The sequence below is a fragment of the Nannospalax galili genome, unplaced genomic scaffold (genome assembly GCF_000622305.1).
Source record: "Nannospalax galili isolate Female #2095 unplaced genomic scaffold, S.galili_v1.0 scaffold485, whole genome shotgun sequence".
Lineage (NCBI taxonomy): Eukaryota > Metazoa > Chordata > Mammalia > Rodentia > Spalacidae > Nannospalax > Nannospalax galili.
Genome location: NW_008354534.1, coordinates 2,435,642 through 2,455,870, shown reverse-complemented (window position 1 = coordinate 2,455,870; position 20,229 = coordinate 2,435,642). Strand labels below are relative to the sequence as shown.

Below are 20,229 nucleotides of genomic sequence, written 5' to 3'. Positions count from 1 at the left end.
TTGGCCTTTTTGAGACAGGGTCTCCCTGTAGCCCCAGCTGGCCTGGAACTCACTATGTAGACCAGGCTGGCCTCGAACTCACAAAGATCCTCCTGCCTCTGCCTCCCAAGTGCTGGGACTACAGGCATGCACCACCATGCCCAGCAAATATGACAATAATTTGAACAGTATTTTTGGCCCCACCATCTACACTGTAGCTGATACCATCACTCTCTGATTCTGTTGGGCTCATCGTATAAATCTAGAAAGAGTGATGTATAATGGATGAGACAAACCACAGTGAGTAGTGGGCAGAGACAGGTGATGTGATGCAGAGGGCTTATACCAGGTACCAACCAAGTTACATGCTTGGGTAACACAGACAGCCTTTGTCTACAGTTGTTGTTATTGTTGGGGAGAAAGACACAAAAAGGAATTTAAAGGGAAAAATCCAGTTAAAAATGATAAATGATCATCATTTCTGAAGAGTTAAAATGCAAGAGTCAGAATGCACTGACTCCATTTTGGCTAGCTGTTTCAGGCAAGCCTGGGCAAATCCAGGCATGTTGTAAACTTCCAGTTACTACCCCCCCCCAAAAAAATCTATAGGTTAAGCAAGTCTGAGCATACAAAAGCCTTATAAGGTATAGAAAGAAACTTCTGGCCCTAAAAGATAACAGTCAGCACATTCCAATGCCCTGAAGACAGCCCGGTCCAATCAGAACTTCCCCCGTACTCAGGATATGGGGCCATCCAATCATTTTAAAGGATGCTTGGCCCGAGCGGGCCTTCTGTGGAGTTTCTGTGGCCTGCTATTTTTCGGGGCCAGACTCCATCTTTGGCTCATGGAGTCTGTGCCTGGCTAGCTGCGATTTGGTTGCCTTATGCTCTAAATTTCTGAATAAACTTTTTATACGATTTTCTTTGCGTCTGTGGGAATTAGTCTCGATTCTCGGACCCTAACAATTTCTACAAAGGAAACCCTCAAAGCCCGAAGATGGAAACTGAATGGGAACAGAAAGGGTAAAGTTTCAGCAGGGCACAGATCTTGCATAAGAGTGTCTCCCAGGGCGAGGAGAGGAGAGGAGTCAGTCTTCCAGCTGAGAAGGGGAAGCATGCCCTAAAGGTCAGGGGTTGGAGTGTGGGGCAGCCAGTGGATGGTGGTGTATATTCTGAGAGGATTCTGAGAGGGAGGTTCAGTCAGCAAGGCTGACTCTGCTCACCCACAGTTGGCCACCAGGAGGCAATATGTAAAGCAGCACATGGAGGGTCAGGAAACACAAAGCCAGTATAAGAAATATTCTCAAGGATTCCCTCGATGCCCGTAATATACCTAGCATCCAGCTGCGATCCCCCGAGCACAGCTGGGTTTTAATTCCTTTGTAATTTTAACAGTGGGCAAAAGTGTGACTCATTTTACCAAAACAAAGACATTGCCGATAGGAAGCCACCTTGACCACTCAGAATTCCACTGTCTTGGCTACTTAAGGAATGGATGTGATTGCAGACTCTTCATTGAATTGGTGGTACTGGGGTGGAACGATGAATCCACTGATCATGTGTGTTACAAGGATAGCCTTGAGCAATGTGTGGCATGCTCAAGGGGGTGTTGGAAATGATGTTCTTCATAACAGCTCCAAACCCTGGAGATTTCTTGATGTGCTCCAACTTTAAGATAGAGTCTATGAGCTTCACACACCCTCATAGAAGCCCACACCTATGATGCCCATCTTTGTGCTGAGCAAAACGCAGGGAGCCAGACACCATCCCTCTCCCCAGGAAGTCTAAACAGATCTGGATTTCTTGGTAGAGCAGAAGTTCTAGAATGGTGCCAGATATGTGGGAAGAAATGAAGAGCGAGTTCTGTCCCATAGTCTATCTGAGGAGCCCAAGAGGAGGACCCAATCATGAAACTGAACACAGTGGGTAAGCACACAGGCTCCAGACAGGGAGGGAGGAGGGCTGCTTCTCATAGAAAGAACATGTATAATGGTCCAGGTCAGAGAAAGCACCATGGCTCTTGAGAAGCCATGGCTGTCAGCAGGGCAGGGCTGGAAGCTGAGGCACAGTACAGAGAGGTAGGCCAAAAGCTTAGGCTGGAGTGAGGTTCTCATGAGCTGCTAAAGCTCAGGCTTTAGGCTCCTCTAGAGTCTGATCTGTGATCATCCTACTGCGCTTTGAACTGTCTGATCTATTAGTCCCCATGACACAGCTCAGGTGCAGCTTGGTGAAGCCCTTGGTTTCTTGATGGTCCCATTCTTATAAGGTGCAGGGGCAATGCTATCCATCAGTGCCTTCCCAGGGATACTGTGGGAGATCCAATGACAGGAGATGTATGTGAATCAGTAGTTCTCAAAGGGAGGTACAAAGCACAAGAGCTTCTTTGCATTTGTCCAGCTGATGGAGAAGCAGACAATGTGGTGAGTTCTCCATGCTGGTTTCATCTCTGGCCATCTTCCTGTAGAGCTTCAGAACAGACATCAATGGCAAGCATGTTTAGAAGATGTTCCCAAGGCCCAGAAAAGATGTTGTTCCAGATGCTTTGATTGTAAATAATAGACATTGATTTGAAAACATGTTTTGTTTTTTTTTTCTGTCTGAATTAACTACTGCCTGGGCTCTTCCCTTTTTGGCTCCAACAAGAGAGAATTTTCCCTAAGGAACTGGCATTGAGCACTGTGTTTGGTTTGGACAGCTAGCGAGAGTACATATCAGCAGCTCGGTGAGATTGGAAAGCACCTTCAATTATCATATTATTCTCACGATGTATCTTAAAGACCATGAAGGCAAGAAAAAACAAAGGAGTGGCCCACTGCCACTTGTAAATAGAAGCAGGTTATGGGCCCAAGAGGGATGACAAATTCTTATCTGTGCTATCTCTGAGCCGTGGTCTCATAGACAATTTGGCATGTCAAGTCCTCCAGACTAAGAATATGAGAATTAAATTGTTCACATGGAGAAAATCCTGTAGACCACAAGAGAGGAGAAGCTGGCAGCTGATATCAAGCCACAGGCTGATTCTCTGGATTATTTTAATTGTTTGTCATGCTGCTAATAGCTGGAATATGTTCATTTTGGTCTAAACCAAGTCACAGACTGAGAATCTGTTCTAAGAAGAAAATTCACCCAAACCTCTAAGTGGTGTCAGGGGAAGCAGCACATATTTGGTTACGGTGGCCAGAATACTCTCCAGAGTCCCTTGAAGGTATAAGTGTGAAGACGTCCTACCACCCACGAAACAGGGGTGGTGTGTAGAGGAACAGCATGATCAAGGGGTCTAAAGGCAGGGAGAGGATGAAAGTGGGGCTAAAGGGAGGCTGGAGGCCTAGGGCTCAGGGACAGGAAAGGAGACCTGTTCCTGAGGGTTGGAATCCCAGGCTAGTTGGGCTGTAACTTGCTGGAGCTTAGATGGAGAGACTGAAGTCCAGACTACCAAGTCATTCAGGCCCCAGGCTCTCACTATTATAGAATCTATGTCTCCCACACAGATCTGTTTCAGTCACACAGCCCTTCCTAAGCCATACCTGATGGGATACGGGCTGGACTTCTGAGCTCCTTGGAACCAGGGGGTTAGAGTGATTTGCTCAGAGATGCAAACCCAGCTACCCGAACACTGAGTTCATCTGTTGTGTTTGAACCAGGACAACATATACAGATGGGATCTGGCAGAGACAAGGTTTTACTCCTAATTGGCAAAGGGGAAGAGAAGTGGCCTGAGGAGAATGTAAAAATATAGCTAAGCTTTGAGGAACAATTTAAGGGGCTGCACAGCTCTGAGATAAAGAACAGAGGGAGAGGCTGTTTGCTCTTAATGGTTTCCTAACCTTGGCGGTCCTTGTCCCCAAGGAGGTGCTTATAACTCAATCCAATAAATCTCACAGCCTGTAGCCTACTCTAGTGATTCTAAGAGGATGTAAGTACAGAGCAACTTTTTATTTTCTGTAGTAATAAAGAAAACTATGACTGTTACTATAAAAACATTGAAAAACTTCCCTGTTTGGCTTTGTAATACAACTTCAGTTATAACCTCCCAATTTCTATAGCTGTCTTTCCTAATGGGACCTACCCAATACCTTGTTGCAAACATGAGTTTACAACAGATAGTTCAGGGGCTGCAGAGATGGCTCAGTGGTTAAGAGCACTTGCTGCTCTTGCAGAGGACCTAGGTTTGGTTCCCAGAAGCCACATGGTGGCTAACAACCATCCATAATGCCAGTTCCAGATGATCTTGTACCCTCTTCTGACTTCTGTGAGCACCAGGCATGCACATGGTGCACATACATACATGTAGGCAGATACTCATTGCACATAAAATAAAAATAGTTTTTTAAAGACATAGATAGACCAAAGTAGAGAATCCTACACTGCCATTATCAGAGGCAGATACACAGTCACTTAGAACACCACCTAGGCTCTGCAGTGTCAGAGACGTCCTTCATACCCTCCCCTGACACCCAGGAGATGGCCAAGGAAGGAGAGTTCCATCCCCCAGTTGCCCAAAATCTACCGTAGTAGCTCTGCCATTATGTTTTTGATACATAAAGAGCCTGTGGAAACATTTAAGTAGATAAAGGGCTCCAGGGCTTAAAATGTAGTGCTACAATGAACAGACATGGGTATGATAATGGTCTTGGGCGCTGGTAGGTTTTGGTTACTACAGACAACTCCTCTGCCTGACTCTAACACTTCTCAGTCCTCCCTCCCATATCAAATTTCCTTCGGGACTGATTTCTTTCCACTCTGTGATATTCAGGCCATCATGTAATATCTGTATGTCACCCCTCGTTGTGGGGCTGTGAGCCAAAGAGGTCTATGTCTCATAGGTTGATGTAAATGCTGTAAAAGAAAGAGCTGTGAACATAATGAAAGTCCGTAGATGGTGGAGGTCATCGCTGCCAGCGTCTACAGAAAGCCAAGATGAGAATTAAAGCAAGAAGAGTCAAGGAACGAGTCAGAATATAATGGGATTGTACCTGAATCTAGGCATCCTTCAAGACAGAAGTGCATAGACAGCATGGTTCTGAGAACCAACACATTCCTCATTCACCCTTTGCTACTTGGAGTTAGGACCTGATACACGACCACAAGTTGTCAAACAACCACAAACTACAGAGTAACCCAGGCTTAATGATCTTGTCCGTTTCTCTATGGTAGAGGACAGATGCTGGTTTTCTCTAGACAGGTACAAAACACAGAAGCAGAAACGCATAAACAACAATAAAACCCCCAAAAGCTCTTTCTTATTCAGCCTTAAGCTTTTCAAATATTGACAGTCATCATATAGCGTACTCAGACATTTTGTGAAGATCATAGTTTTATACTACTGATACATAGTTTATAGCACTAACCTCAAGGAAAAAATAATGTTAAGCTCTGAAACAAAGAAACAAAACAATAACAACAAAACAACTTAAAAGAAGATATGTGGATGGATGTAAACGGTACCCCAAATCAGGAATGTGCTCAGCTTTTAACATCAGCATCTCTTGGCAAAAAATAATTATAATAGTAATCTGTTTCAATGGAAATAAAGTACTGTAATATTTATAGTCTGTGCTAGAGTTATAATGACTGTGGGGCCAGAAGTGAAGTGTCACAGCATGCTCCACATGTTTTTAACACGGTTTCTAAAGGCTCTGGAGGCTATTAAGTTTAATGAACCCATCTGCTAGGAAATAGAGGTCTCAGAGTAATCAGCTTCCCTCATGCCAACTAATGCAGATGGCGGTCTCTGTTCCACAACCCAGCAGGACGGTTTATGCTCCTCTTTACGTGTATCTCTCTGTTCTGACGATTGCAGCTTCTTTGATAGGCAGTGGCGTCTAGGGAAAATACTGTAAATTCCATTCCCAAGCCCCCACAACTTCCTTACAATGGTTCTGATGCCCCCTGATTAATTGCTTCCAGGCAGTAAGAGGTTGTAGCTTAAAGCAACACCCAAACAACCCCTAAACGGCCTAGGTTCCATTCCTAGATGGGTAACTGAAACAAACGTGTGATTCATCAAACACAAAGCATTTTCTCCAAGTTGGACTTAGTGGGCGGTGAGGAGGAGGGATACAGGTTCAATTTGCCAGTGCAAGTAAATTGTTTGAGAGTTCCCACAGATTGCCTACTGAATTGCATTACCAGCAAATGGGAGGGGCAGGGAGGGCTGGGTAATGAAGTCTCATTCTTTTAAATGGTCACATTCCCACTGTTTCTGAAAGATGTCTTTGCTTCCCTTCTGTGTATCACCATAGACTGTGCAAACACCACTGGAGGGCTTTATCAGGGATCCGAATGCCTCCTGGGTTTGATGCTGTTTCTATACCACACAGCAAGTCAGGGAGCATTCCCAAACTGATTAAGACCCAACTGCAGAGTGCAAGTGATTTGCTTACAAAATGGAACAAATTCCACTGGTAATGATTTCTAGCTCTGCACCTCCAAGATAATGACTGTGCATGACTTGGATTCAGATGAGAACCCTATGAATTTCAGAATTCTGGTGTTTGCTGTTTGCCAATTAATACATGAGATCTTATTAGATTAAACATAATTAATGTTGTTAACATTCATTCATTTATTTGGTCTTCACCGGGAAAGCAAATTGGAAAGAGCAGCTGCAGCAGAAACTGAATATTTAATCAGACCGGTAGCAAGAGGCCAGGAGGACAGGCCCCGAAACGAGCTTTGTCATTCTGATTCTAGAACCTTCAGTCACAAGCACAAGAATCCAAACTCCAGCTCTGTTCACAACTCAGCATCTACCTTAAACTTACACAGGCCTAGGATGGTGTGAATCAACTCATAATGAATAAAAGAGAAAGCGCTGTAGTCACAGGTCATTTTAAACTATTGCTTCTACTATTAAGTCAATTATATAATCATATTGCTGCTTGGTTTCAGCCATAATGACCAATGAGTCAGGCAGGCATTCCTTTCACCTTAACCGCTAACCGGGTAATGGAGGAGAAAGACCTAAGCCCATATTAAGTAAACTTATGGGATCAAGTGTTCAGATTTACTAGACAATAAGCTAATGCCTACTTCCTGTGGATTTGGAGGAAATGATATAAATCAGCAGGGTCACAAGTCTTCTGCTTCCAAAGGAGTAAAAACCCTTCTCCAACTGAAGCATAATGAAAAGGACTGGGCTGCTGGAAAGAACAGGGAGAGCAGAAACTACAAGAACGGACACAGCTGCCCTAAAAGCTTTGCTGGTCAGAGAGTGTGGAGGAAGAAGTATGGCTGGATTTCCTTCTGGTATTTTCTTCCCCTCTCAAATTGGAGCAGAGAAGCTGTTGTATTAGGTGGCATTGTAAACCAACCAATCCCCAAGACTTCTGCCCCCACAAGTACATCTCTATAAAATCCTTTACCTTTGAGTATGAACAGGAAGAGATGTCACATCGCGTAAGATTACCAATCAGTTGACTTTGAATTAATTAAAAGAAGGCTAGCATGGTGAGCCTGACCTAATGGGAGAAGCCTTTAAGGGAAGGTGAAGCATTCAAAAGAGGTACTCTACTGGTCTGGAAGCAAATAGCACTGTAAGACTGCCTAGAAGGGCTATATGAGAAGGGATTGCAGGTAGTCACCTCTGAGTATGGTTTCCAGTTGGCAAGGAAATAGGATCTCAGTTCCACTACTGTAGGGAATAGAATTCTGCCAATAACTCAAGGACTTGACCAAGTCTGTAAGAGAGCTCAGAGTTTTAGATGAGAGCTTCAGTGTACCAGCACTTAACTTTAGTCTTGTGAGCATCAGGCAGTCAGCTAATGGGTGCCAAGGCTTGACCCATAGAAACTTCAACAAACCATGCACCTTGCTATTTTAAGCAGCTAAGTGTGTGCCTATTTGTAACCTGGCCATGGAGAAAGTTGTCGGGGTGATGTCGTGCGAAGGAAGGAAGGAAGGAAGGAAGGAAGGAAGGAAGGAAGGAAGGAAGGAAGGAAGGAAGGAAGGAAGGAAGGAAGGAAGGGAGGGACGGAGGGAGGGAGGGACGGAGGGAGGGAGGGACATGGAAGGAAGAAAGGGAGGCAAGGATAGACTGGTATCAATTTTAAGTATCACCTTTTATTTCTTTTATTTTATTGATTTATCCATATTTACCCTATTTTAAAAGCAATTTTCTTTAAAGATCTTTCTGAGTCCCTTTTATTACCTTTCCACAGAAGCAACCACTTTTTTATACTCATAATCCATTGGTCTAAATAATGCTTAATTAATTGATACAATTATGATAAAATCATAACTGGTATTGGTAGGTTTGGGTATAAAGCAACTGACTTCTAGAAAACCTGGGAGAAGAGCCATGTGGCTGGAGGTGAGAATGGCCTTGGGGGTCAAGTCTCCAGGGTGCTGACTACAACAGGTACAGGCCATTCCAAGGCAGAGAGAGGTTATGGAATTGGTTACACGGCAGTTGGTTAGAGGGGCTGATAACCATATTTCTCTTTCATTAGGTAATTGAGTTAAATGTCCCTTCAGTAAGGATGGGTGGTGGCTCTGCCAGACTGGTATGGCCCAATCCTATCTTCTATGGAGACCCTGATTCTGGTATTAGCTTCAGACACTAGCCCAGTTCCTAACATGCAATTCAGCAAAATGCATTCCAAAGCGTGAAAATGCATCTGTAGACAAACAGTGCTTCCATGATATTACTGTGATTTTAATACGAAATGTCCTCCATAGGCTCATGGATTTGAACACTTGGTCTCTGGCTGGTGGTATTGTTCAGGAAGGTTATGGAACCTTTAGGAGGTAGAGGCTTGCTGGAGGAAGTACGTCACTGAGGGTGGGCTTTGAGGCTTTATAGCCTGGCCCTTCATGCTTTCTCTCTGCTTCCTGGTTGCTGATGCATCATGATCAGCCAGTTTCCTGTTCCTGTCGCCATGCCTCCCCCACGTGCTGTCATGTCTTCCCTCTTCTTCTGGAACCATAAGCCAAAATAAATCTCTTCTCTTTCAAGGTATTCATCATAGTTAAGCACCAAATTCTATTACCAAAAAGGCATAAGCTTTGCTGTATTTACCCTGGATGACCCAGCTCATGGAAAAGAGAGTATTTTTTAAAGACTTCCAGCAGCCAAGGAGATGAGTTTACTCTGAATGTCCTGAAGCTGGGAGATGGAAAGTAGCATTCACCATCACATTGTCACCCTTAGCACTAACCCTGGAAGACAGGTTTTAGTTCCATTTTATAAATGTGAATACAGCACTTACAGAGCTAAGTCACTGGCTAAGATTGCAGAGCTAATGTGGTACATGAAACCCAAGCTATTGTTATTACTCTAAATTTGGAGTTCTTATCTCAAAATCTAAGGTCAGTTTTATATATATGAATCCCAGTGCTAGCAACCCCACCGGAATGTTGGGTTATTAAGGCGGGGTTGGCCACCAGTCCCAGTATCAAGTGCTCTTTATTGCAAGTTGAATCACATTAGGGCAATGCTGGAATCAACTGTCCTGAATGGGTTAGAATAGAATTTTGTCATTTTGAAAAATCTTAGACTGTTCTAATCATCTCTGGAATTTCCTTCACAGGCACACCCAAAGGGGAACGTCTCATATCTTCTAGGTTCTTCTCAGGTCAATCAAGATGAACCCTCACTGGCAGTTAGGAGCTCAAAACTGCTAGTCTCCAGCTTCCTCTTCTGGGGACTCCCAAACTGGTGAGCTTTATTTTAGAACTTGGATTCTACAGATAAATACAAAATGTGAATCCTATCTTGATCCCATATAAATTATAAATGATAGGATTGGTTTGAGTTTTAATATTTGTTCATTTAATCATTTTGTCCTTGTGTTATAGGATTTAGGTCTAGATGAGGAGTCTGCCAAGCCTGTGGTTTCCTGGTTAGAGGTTCCCAATGGAGTCAGCAGCCTTCCTGTCACCCACAGTCGACTTGGCCACATATCCACTGGCCCAAGAGTCTTCTCAAAAGCATCAAGGTGAAAAGGATCCTCAAAACTCCCTACTCAGGAGTGTGCTTATTTGGAGATTTGCAAATATACAATAGAAGCTTGGACAGCACAACAGCCTTGATGAACTGTCATTCCAAAGCTAACCAGACCCTGGGTTTAAAAGCTTTTTGTGTGTAGCAGGGGAATTTTGAGGAGGTGGGACATGTCAGCCCTGTCATCTTACCATAGCAAGCTTACTCAGTCATGAGCCACTAGCAACATCATTTTATTTAAAAATAAAAGTAGTTGTGGCACAGAGTATCAATTCCATATAAAGCATGAGGCTTTAGAGGCATTTCTTCTGCCACTCCCTGTCCAGGTAAGGCCCAGGCCACTCACCTTGCCTCTTCTGTCAAGGGTTATACCTGGAAAAAGTTTCAGTGCCAGTGGGGTCTCAGCAAACATAAATCCATATGTGAATATAATTAGTAAATCTAACAAAGTAATTGGTTTAAGTATTATCATTGTCTATAGAAAGACATTAGCATGAAGCTTTACCTATTCACAAGCTTCCGTTCACCATGAGCATCAGGTGATTTCTCCCCAGTCAGAATACTCTTTGGAGTGCTACCTCCTTCATGGGCACACAGTGTCCATCTGCTTCTCATTAGTGATGTTAATTTTAATGGCTTGTTTGAGATACTGTTGGGACACTGCCACTATGCTGGTACACTAAAGAGCATACATGGTATTCTGCTGTCAAGATACTATTTTTCTCCTTTCAGTTAATGGAAGGAAAAGAAAACATGTTGGGGGAAGCACTTTGAATCCATAAAAATGTCCTTCTCACCCTAGATTTCAGATCCATTGATGACACTGGCACTAAACCTCAATGGCTGCAGAATGATGAATCTCCAGCTCCATCACTCCCTGACTTACCGCTGGGCATTGCATTATGGATGGCGGCTCCTTCCCACCCACACAGTTCTCCATTTAGTCATCTGTCTGAGGCTTGCCTAATATCAATAAGAACGTATGATTTTTGTTTTACTCAATAGGTCATAGTCTGTCGCTGTCATATGCTATTCTGAGATGCAAATAGTCCCCAATCTGATCAATGAGAGCCCTTGCATGCTGACTGTATCCTTTTTATATGACCACATTATTGTTTTCGTATTTCTGTGTTTTCTGTTATAAAATATTTCAGGTTTTATTGTGGGAGGATGGTACCTTACCTAGCCCAGCCCTAGAATTAGAAACTTTTCTAAAGAATCCTGGTTCCTCTTCCTGGGGGTGGATCTGGGTTCTAGATGAGCTCATTGCTGTGTGGTAGCACTGCATCCAGTCCCTCTTAGTGGACAGAGCTGGGATTGCATTTTGAAGCTTTCAGTCCAACCTGATCCCATAGGCACCTGCCTTGTTTTGGCCTGTTTCCCCATGTTCACCTCCCACTCACTCCCCAAGGAACACTAATGGTTTATTACTACAGACAATGCCAAAGGGAATTTAAGTTTACTTGCACTATTTTCCTCCCTGGATTTAAAAGCAGTGTTAAGCATTATATTCAAATTTTAATATTGTACATTACTGTTATATGAAAGGTTAATTCAAAGGTTATGTTTTCTTTTTCCTGCTTCGTGGTAAATTTTATTAGTCAACTAAAATGGAGTTGCGTCTCCTTCACTCTGTTGGCAGTTTATTTCAGTCTTATTTTTATAATCTTATTATTTAAATGCACAGAACATATGCCTTAAAGAACCAATGCCACACACATACAAATAAATAAATGTAACAAAAAATTTTTAATGAACCAGTGAAATGGCTAGCAGGTAAAGGCACTTGTCATAAAGACTGAGGACCTGGGTTCTATCCCCAGAATAGAATCTATGTGGGACTCTTACAAGTTGTCCTCTGACCTCTATATATGTGCTATTTCACATGCACTTCCCTATACACGTATACTCACAAATAAATATAATATTTTTTAAGCCAAAACTAGGCAGGAGAGATGGTTCAAAAGTAAAGCGCTTGTCATGCAAGCTGGACAACATGAGTTCAGATCCCCAGAAACCATATAAAGCCTGACACCGTAAAGCATGTCTGTAATCCCAGCACTTCTACAGGAAGAGGAGAGGCAGAGAGAGGAAGGTCCCTGGAATCTTTCAGGCCTGATAATCTGGAATATTGCAGTGGTGAACAACAAGAGACTCTGCTCAAGGTGGAAGGCCAGGACGGACACCGGAGATTGTTTTCTGATCTCCACACATACATCATGGCACACACACACCTGCACTCATATACATGTACCACACACACACACACACACACACACACACACACACACACACACAGAGAGAGAGAGAGAGAGAGAGAGAGAGAGAGAGAACAAAACAGAAGTCAATACCATGTAAAAAGGGATATGTCACTGCCTCCTTAGTCCCATTTCCATGCATGCTTCCCCATCTCTTGTAGGTAAACAATTCTATCAATGAAGATTTATTCTGTCTCTATACACTTCTGTGAGAATAAATACCACATGCACACCACTATTTTCTTCCTTCTTACATAAAAGGTAGCCTACAACTCACTCCTGCACTTACTCATTTTACTTAGCTGTATATGCTGAGACTAAACATTTATGTCAAGCCACAGAGATCACCTCATTCTTGTTAACACTGGCTCCATTAGATAGATGGACAGTCTCTGGCTGATCCAATGAATATTCACATGTTTGGGCATTAAGGAAATTTGGAAATTATAAGCAATTCTAATGAACAAACTTCTGCATATACATTTTTATATTGATGGATATCCATCTTCAAGGTTAGCTCCAAGTATGATTGCTGGGGCAAAGGGAAATGAATATATCCCCTTAGAAACTGCCCCACTCTGCATCCCCACAGTGATGTAGGAACGTTCTCCCTTGCTAGTGTCCTCAACAGCACAGTGCATGCATAAGCTTATTAATTCCTATCACTCTGATGGTGAGAAAGGGTATTTCCCTATAGTTTAACTTGCATTTTTCTTACTCTGAGTAAAGTTGTACCTTTTTTTCATATTAAAAGCCATTTTGTTATTTTTGTGACTTGTTCATATCTTTTACTCACTATTCTTCTATAGGAATTTTCAAAGAATTCATTTTTTCAAAAAATAGTTTATTACATTATTTGTTTATTTTGTGTGTGCAGGGCACGGGGGCAGGTGTGCCATGGCACCACAGGTAGAGGTCAGAGGACAACTTGTGGAAGCCTCTTTCCATCATGGGTCTCAGCGATCAAACTCTGGTCATCGGGCTTAATGGCAAGTACATTTACCTGCTGGGCCATCTCGCTGGACCTTCAATTTTATTTATTTATTTATTTAAATAAATTTAATTTATTTTTTGTCTTTTTGGGACAGGGTCTCCATATAGCCCCAGCTGACCTGGAACTCACTATGTAGACCAGGCTGGCCTTGAACTCACAGAGAGCTGCCTGCCTCTGCCTCCCAAGTGCTAGGATTAAAGGTGTGTGCCACCCACCTAGCTGGACCCTCAATTTTTTAAAAAGTTCTTTGTATATTAAGATTATTGGGCCTAGCTCAACTGAGAAGAGACCATGCACTAAATCCCCTATGCAATCGGGACTTGTATTGACTTTTCTGTTCCACTGACTTGTTAGTCTGTTCAGAGTCTAGCACCATAATACTTTATTTTCAGGCTCTGTTCTCATATCTTTATATTTATAAATCAACCTGGATGTCTGGGGTTTGTACACCAAACTACAGAGTGATTCGGATACCTCAGTGGCCACGGGAGACATGACCCACTCCTCTGTTCCATTTTTGATTTTTCTGCCTCAATCAACCACGTGTAAGGAGAAACAGTCCTCTAGCTGCTGTCACTGTTAGTAACTGGGTGCCTGCTTAGACTTGGAAGCATGGTGATTTTTTTCTAGGAGTCACAATGAAACTGGGATCTGACTTCCAAACTGATTAAAAACTCAGTCTCATCAGCAACTAGAGAGGTCTGTTCAGCCCCACATCCACCTGTGAGTTCTCCTGAGGAGTGATATCCCCTCTCTAGGAGACACAATCCCATTCTAGGTCCCACTGTGTACTTGAAGGCTGGAGTTGGGCAAGCTGCAGTGGCCTGGATGTGTCAAGGTGTCCCCCAGTGTGGTTCTTATATATCGTTCCTGCCCCGTGTGTGTCTGCAGCTGTCAGAAATGCAGCAAGAACTTCCAGGAGTGTCCGGGGAGAGGAAAGGAGGCCCAGGACAGTCATGGAGACCCCTCCAGAGCACAGCTGTGTCTGGGCTGCAGTAATTAATGTGATGTGCAGCCCAACATAAATGATGGCGGCATGGTCCTGTGAGAACATTTACAATCAACAAATGAAACACGCCACTCCCGTCAGACTCATCATCACCATGAAAAATCACCCTGAAACTGCACAAGGACGCAGCCATGGAGCTATCACTGGATGATTGGCAAAGCCCCTCCTTTTGTGTTCTTCCTGCAGCATACTGTTGTGTGTGCTTTGCAGATCCAGCTTTGCAGAAGCCCATGACCAGAGTTCATGTAAACACGCCCACAGAACCCCCACAGAACCACATTCTTGCCTGTCTGTAGGAAGAAAATGCAACTGCACCCTCTGTGGTGGATCCCATTTGTTATCATAGTGAGTGTCAGTCACATCTTCAACTGACACCTAACAATCCATCACCAGGGCCGGGCCTCACATGTGGCCATGGCCAGGACTGAGTCCACCAGCATGCTTCTAATCACAGCCTCATGAAGGAATGTGGGAAGTGGAGAAGCCATGAGAACAACGCAGCATGCTCTGTGCTTTGAGAGGTACAGGTCCCACTCTGGGTCATTTCCTACCAACCCTGCTTGCCTGCAGTGACTCATTCTCAACCAGGTTGTACCTACAACCCAGGAAAATGTCACTGAATCTCAGAACAACACAGGAACATGCTTGCCCTGAATCAAGAGTTCAAACCGCAGCCTCTCCTGCAGGAGCCTCGCGAACTCACCGTGCTGTCGATGTAGGCTTCGGTCCATACCACGTCGTGCTCCTGGTCGATGACCTTGGGCCGGCTGAGTACATGGAGGTATTCCATAACATTTTCCTGCACGTCAGCCAAGGTGGATATCTGGGTGAAAAAACCTGCCAAAATGCAAGGGAGGACCGGGCTTAGAAGCACGCAGGAGAGTATCCACTGGGACAGATACAGGCCAGGCCCTCTTGCCCTCTAACTAATTCCCTTCTTCATCCTTATGATGTATTAGACCTCATCTCTACCTCTTGAAGTACTGTACCTTCACTGACAGAATATAGCCAACTAAAGACTCTTATGAAATTTAAAATAACCAGAACACCCTGCCCAGGGCAGTCATTGTTGACTCTTTGAAGGATACCCTCCCTCTCTCCATTGCCTTTCTGCAGCCTTAGTGACCTCCCTCAATAGTGAGCTTATTCCCAAGGGGAAAACTAAACTGTAAACTACAAAACTTAACGGCCATCCCATTTTTATAACATTAATAGTAACGATAGTAACAATTAGGGTCTGAGTATGTATTAAGTGCCACAAAATCTGCTAACCCCTTGATAAACTGTGTCTCATTTATTCCCTCTGTCTCTCTGTCTCTCTCTCTCTCTCTCTCTCTCTCTGTCTCTCCCCCTGCCCCCTTCAGCTTCTGCCTCCTGAGTACTGGGCTTGGATTACTGTCATGTGCCACCATGGCTGGCTTCATTTATTCTTGATAACACACAGAGTGGGGAACCACTGCGTAAAGATAAAGTGATTGAGGTGGACCAAGGACTTGGTTTTTGTCTGAGAACTCACCAGCGTTTAATGGACATTATAGAAAAGAAACCAGGCTATAAGTCTCTTGGTTTGTACCTTGTACTTCTATGAATTCTTTCCCCCTGTGTATGTTTGAGGCTATAATTCCAAAGCCTTAGTGTGACTGTCAGACTGATGGGCTTGGTTTCTACATAACAGAAATCTCTAAGCATACAGTAGCTCTGCAGGTGAGGATATAAGTCTGATCTGGGGCTCAGGGAACTGATAAGTTGCTCTTCAGTTTTGGGTTCTGTGGATTTAGGAGATTTAGAAGGGAATAGAGCACTGAGCACAGCCTGGCCCCCCAGAGGGAGCCATTCTGTTCAAGTCCATGTGAGCAGGATAGGCAAGGCAGTCTTACTTGGGCCAAGGAAGACGGGAGTAAACAACTATAAAACAGTACAGTCACCATTTCCGTAACACACGGCTGGGCCAACCCATCAAACCTGGCTACCCTGAGCCAGGGTCTGTGGAGACGAACACTGAAGGAGGAGGCAGGGCAGGCAAGGGAAAGCAACTGAAGAGTCTTTTCTGGCAGAGCAAGGGAAACACGGGAAGAATCTAGATCACATAGAATCAGGCCCCTTCCGGGAAGTGAAAACAGCTTCAGATGGCTCTGAGTTCAGGGTAGGGAAACACCGGCCTTCCCACTGGCCAGGATGGGCTGGACCCTCCCAGAGAATTTCCAAAGGCCAGCTGCTTTGAATTTGGTGTGCCAACCTCAAACAGGTTGGGACCATGTGGCTTCTGGGTTCCTGATGACAGCTCTGCACAGTGCTAATTAGCATGCATTATCACTCCTACCTGCTCCACCCTCCTAACCATGCACATCCCAGGGTCCCAAAGGAAGCCTGGGGATGCCAGTTATAGTTTGAGACCCTGGAACAGGATATTTGAGTTCTTTACTTGGGGGTCAGTCCCTGTACTCCCTTACCCACTACCTACTTCTCAGTTAGGGGGCATTCATTCATATACTGCTATTAAAGTCCTTGTAGGTGGCCCAGCTGAGGGGTCTGGCTAGCAAGTCAGGTTTTATAAGAAACTGCTGGAGAACAAGGGCCATGCCTTGCCTAGTAGGAATCATCTCACCATGCCAGGAGGCTACAACCAACTTTGAAATAAGAAAGAACACATTTAATTCTGCTAAACCTTGGGTTTTAGAAGAATCTTGGCACAGAACACAAGCTAAGCGGGGTGTCATCATGTTGGTTGAGGGAGACAGTTTGATGGTTCTGGATATGGATATGTAGATGAGCATTTCCACTGTGGACCTGTTCCTATGGAGACAGAATCTCTTAGAAGTTTCTCTTGGTTGACTCTATTTTCATATCTAATCCTCAAAGCCAGCATTGAAATTTTCTGATTTAGGGTTTCCAATACAGGGCCTAGGGAAGGAAAAGGATGAGCAGAAAGATGAAGATGGCTTATCAGCTTAGAGAGGGAGGAGGCCAGGAAACAATCATATATTTGGAAAGGATTGCGTTGAAAACCTCCTGTACTTGGCTGTATTTATCACAGAGTTACAAAATGCTCACTTCCCAGAGATGTAGACTTCTCACCAGACACCTCCACTGGGATGAGCAACAGGAGTCCAGGCTGAACTCCACCAAGGCTATTCTTGACTGTCCTCACCAACCCCATGCCTCTCTCTCTAACCTTCCCTACCTCAGCCCAGTTAGGCCAAATGCAGCAGAATCATCCTTGATACCCACCCATCATCGCCTCCCTCTGCCCCACTTCAGACTTGCCAGCATGCTTTCTGCTATGGTTTCTAAAATACATGTACAATGCATGTCCCTTCCTCAGTGCTGTCCTGCTACTCCAAGATTCCATCACGTGTAAACCAGAGAACAGCTACTGCCCTCCCATGCTTCCCTCTCTTTGTCCAAGCTTAGAGATTATCTGAAAGTATGAAGGATACAATCTTGCTAAGTAAAACCCTTCAGTAGCTTCTATGTAGAGTTAGTCTTAGCCTGACCTTCAAGACACTTCCAGCATGGGGCCCCCATCCACTTAGATGACCTCATCCTCTTGTACGTTTATCCCCCACTCCTGCCTGCCTAGGGTCTTTGTTCGTTTCATCTGGACACCCTCATCTAGTTTTCCAAGACAGCCCATTTTTATCACTGAGGATTTGGTTCAGAGAGGCTCTTCTTGACTGACTGACTGATGCTTGTGAACTCACTTTCTATCTCTGCACCTTGCTTCAGTGTCTTCAGAGCCCTCAATCTGGTCTGTTGCTGGCCTCTGACCTACTTGCCTACTATGTTCTCTGTCACTCAAATGTTAGAGCCATGACACATTAGGAAAGCTGGTGATTGCCTGGTTGAGAGACACCTTCCCCAACTGGGGAATGTGGGCAGGGGCCTTCCCTGAGGTCCTCCAGAGACTCAGCTTGCCCTCTGCCTTGGGACTCACCTCTGCCTTGACAGCCCACTTCAGATGCTCATTGCAGAAGGAAAGAGCAAGTGAAGACAGCTTGTCCCCTGGCCAAGCAGAATGTATGTTAACTGGACTCCAAGGCCATTGTTCTAAACCTAGAAAGCACTCTCTTACCAACATCAAAAAGGGCCACAGGCTCCTCAAAGCTTCTCCTCTATGACACCCTAGTGGTCAAATTGTGTATTACAGCTGGGCACCGGTGAAGATAAAAATAGGCAAATATAATTGCCCTCCAAGGTGCCTGGCAATGTGCACAATTAGCACCAAAATACAAACCCAGGACATGGTTCCAACTTTTACTTCAATATGGTGAGCAGAGATAAAACTCTAGGAAAGGTTAGAAAAGCTAAATTTCTATAAAAAATAATATTAATAGCATGTGCTGCAAAGCATATGCAAATTTAGTCCAGTCCATTAAAGTCTAAAACTTTTCTGAAAGAGGCTTTTCTTGCTTTTAATGTTTTCACATATGTTTTAGCTGACAAATTATGGATCCAGTTAACAAATGATGGATAATAGGAAGTCGCTAAGGGCTGGAATTGTCGGCTGAAACCGAAGACGCTTCCCTGAGTTTCCCTCTCCACTCCGTGAGCAGGCCACTTTCCTTCCCTTTCCCTTTGTTTTGTGTTGAATTCTCGCTCTTGAATGTTTATTCTTGTCTTTAATGTTCCTTTTTGAACTTCATATATCATGTAAGAAAACAGAATCAGCAATCATTTAGTAATTACTAAGGAGTAATTAATGCTGAAATTAGCCACCTATTACAAATGGCCAGCTCATTTTTCTATATAACATCAATTTATTTACCTTATTCCCTTACAGCGTCCCTTCTGTGACCTGTGAGTTACAACTGTTCAGTATGATAAACCATATGCAGCCTGATACTTTGTATTCCTGAGATTTTACCACCCTGACTTTAACATGTTTCCAGAATCTTTGCCTAAGAGCTGCTTTGGCACGAAATTCTCTGTTGACAACTCATTCAACATTCCACTTTGCAATGACACCAGGTGCCAGTTCTCTTAGGGTCGGTCCTCCACAAGCAGACCCTGTCTACCCTGAGGTCCTGGTTCTACCTTTGCTGTGATGGGTTGTTGTGGTAGTTGTGGTAGAGTTACTTCCCCCTGGGTGTGACACGCTCATCACCATCATGAAGTAGAGCTACTCTGGTGACCTACAGAAGACCTTGGCCCTCAGCCACGGCAGGGTAATCAGTAGAGTGATGTAATGATAGCTGGACGGCAATGTGATAAGAAAATGGTAGTGCTCCCTCCTAGAAGGAGGGAGGACCATCAGACCCTTTCCTGAGATGCTAAGACACCACTCTTTCTGTCCCCCAAATGTGTGTGGTCTTGGGAATGGTAGAGTTTATAGGGAGTGAAAAGTTGACTGTTGGTTGAGTCTCCATGGTGCAGGCCTCTTGAGTCACCATGCATGGGGGGGCAACTGTATGAGTCTCCATGTTTCTATAAGTAACCACAAGAAGCTTATAGGTTCATCAAGATGGACATGAATAGAATCTTTGGTCTGTAAGTCCTGTCTTGATCTAGAGCAAACAGACATTTATTTAAGTCTCCCTAGAAAATACATGCAACATGAGTATAGTTTTCTTCCCAATATTTCCAAAGAGTTTTCATTCTCTTCACAGGCTGAAAACCAGCAAACTTATATCTGGGGTGTCATCTTCTCAAGCCTCAAGATGAGAATGAGATTCATAGAGACAGGGAAGTTGATGGCATAACTGTGCCGTGTGCGTGCTCTCAGACCAGTGGTATCCCTGGTAGACTCTCAGTGCTCTCCTGCATCTTCTTCCCTATTAGCATCGCATTCAGATGACTACAAAGCACTTGTTTGTGTAGGAAGATGTGCAGTTGATAAACAGCTTTCTACCGCCCCATGTTTTGACCGTCACGAAGAAAAAGAAAAAGATTTGCTGGGTCCTGAGTGATAAATAGCCCATTCCATGGAGTTGCAACAAACCAACCAGGAAGCTCTTGACAGCTGGCACAGGGAAAATCTGTGCCCTTGTGGATGAGAGAACAGGGCTCTCTGGGTTATCTCCAGCCTCAGAGTCAAGCACAAGTCTTT

At 44.1% G+C, this 20,229-nt stretch overlaps 1 protein-coding gene and 1 long non-coding RNA gene across 5 annotated transcripts in view; one reads left to right on the top strand and one right to left on the bottom strand.

Annotated features, from left to right (window-relative positions):
* The window catches only part of Cacna2d3 (calcium voltage-gated channel auxiliary subunit alpha2delta 3), a 918,594-nt gene that overhangs the window by 287,979 nt on the left and 610,386 nt on the right, over window positions 1-20,229 (bottom strand). For all 4 annotated transcript variants that reach the window (XR_003846886.1, XM_008851835.2, XM_008851836.2 and 1 more), the window contains one exon: window positions 14,887-15,020. Coding sequence is in view for 3 of the 4 variants with exons in the window: in XM_008851835.2 (XP_008850057.1) it covers window positions 14,887-15,020 (134 nt within the window). In the remaining variant the exon portion in view is untranslated. The remainder of the gene's footprint in view (window positions 1-14,886; window positions 15,021-20,229) is intronic.
* LOC115067472 lies at window positions 9,582-11,552 on the top strand. The gene is made up of 3 exons (XR_003846887.1): window positions 9,582-9,637; window positions 9,778-9,917; window positions 10,725-11,552. It is a non-coding gene; the product is annotated as an uncharacterized LOC115067472 (long non-coding RNA).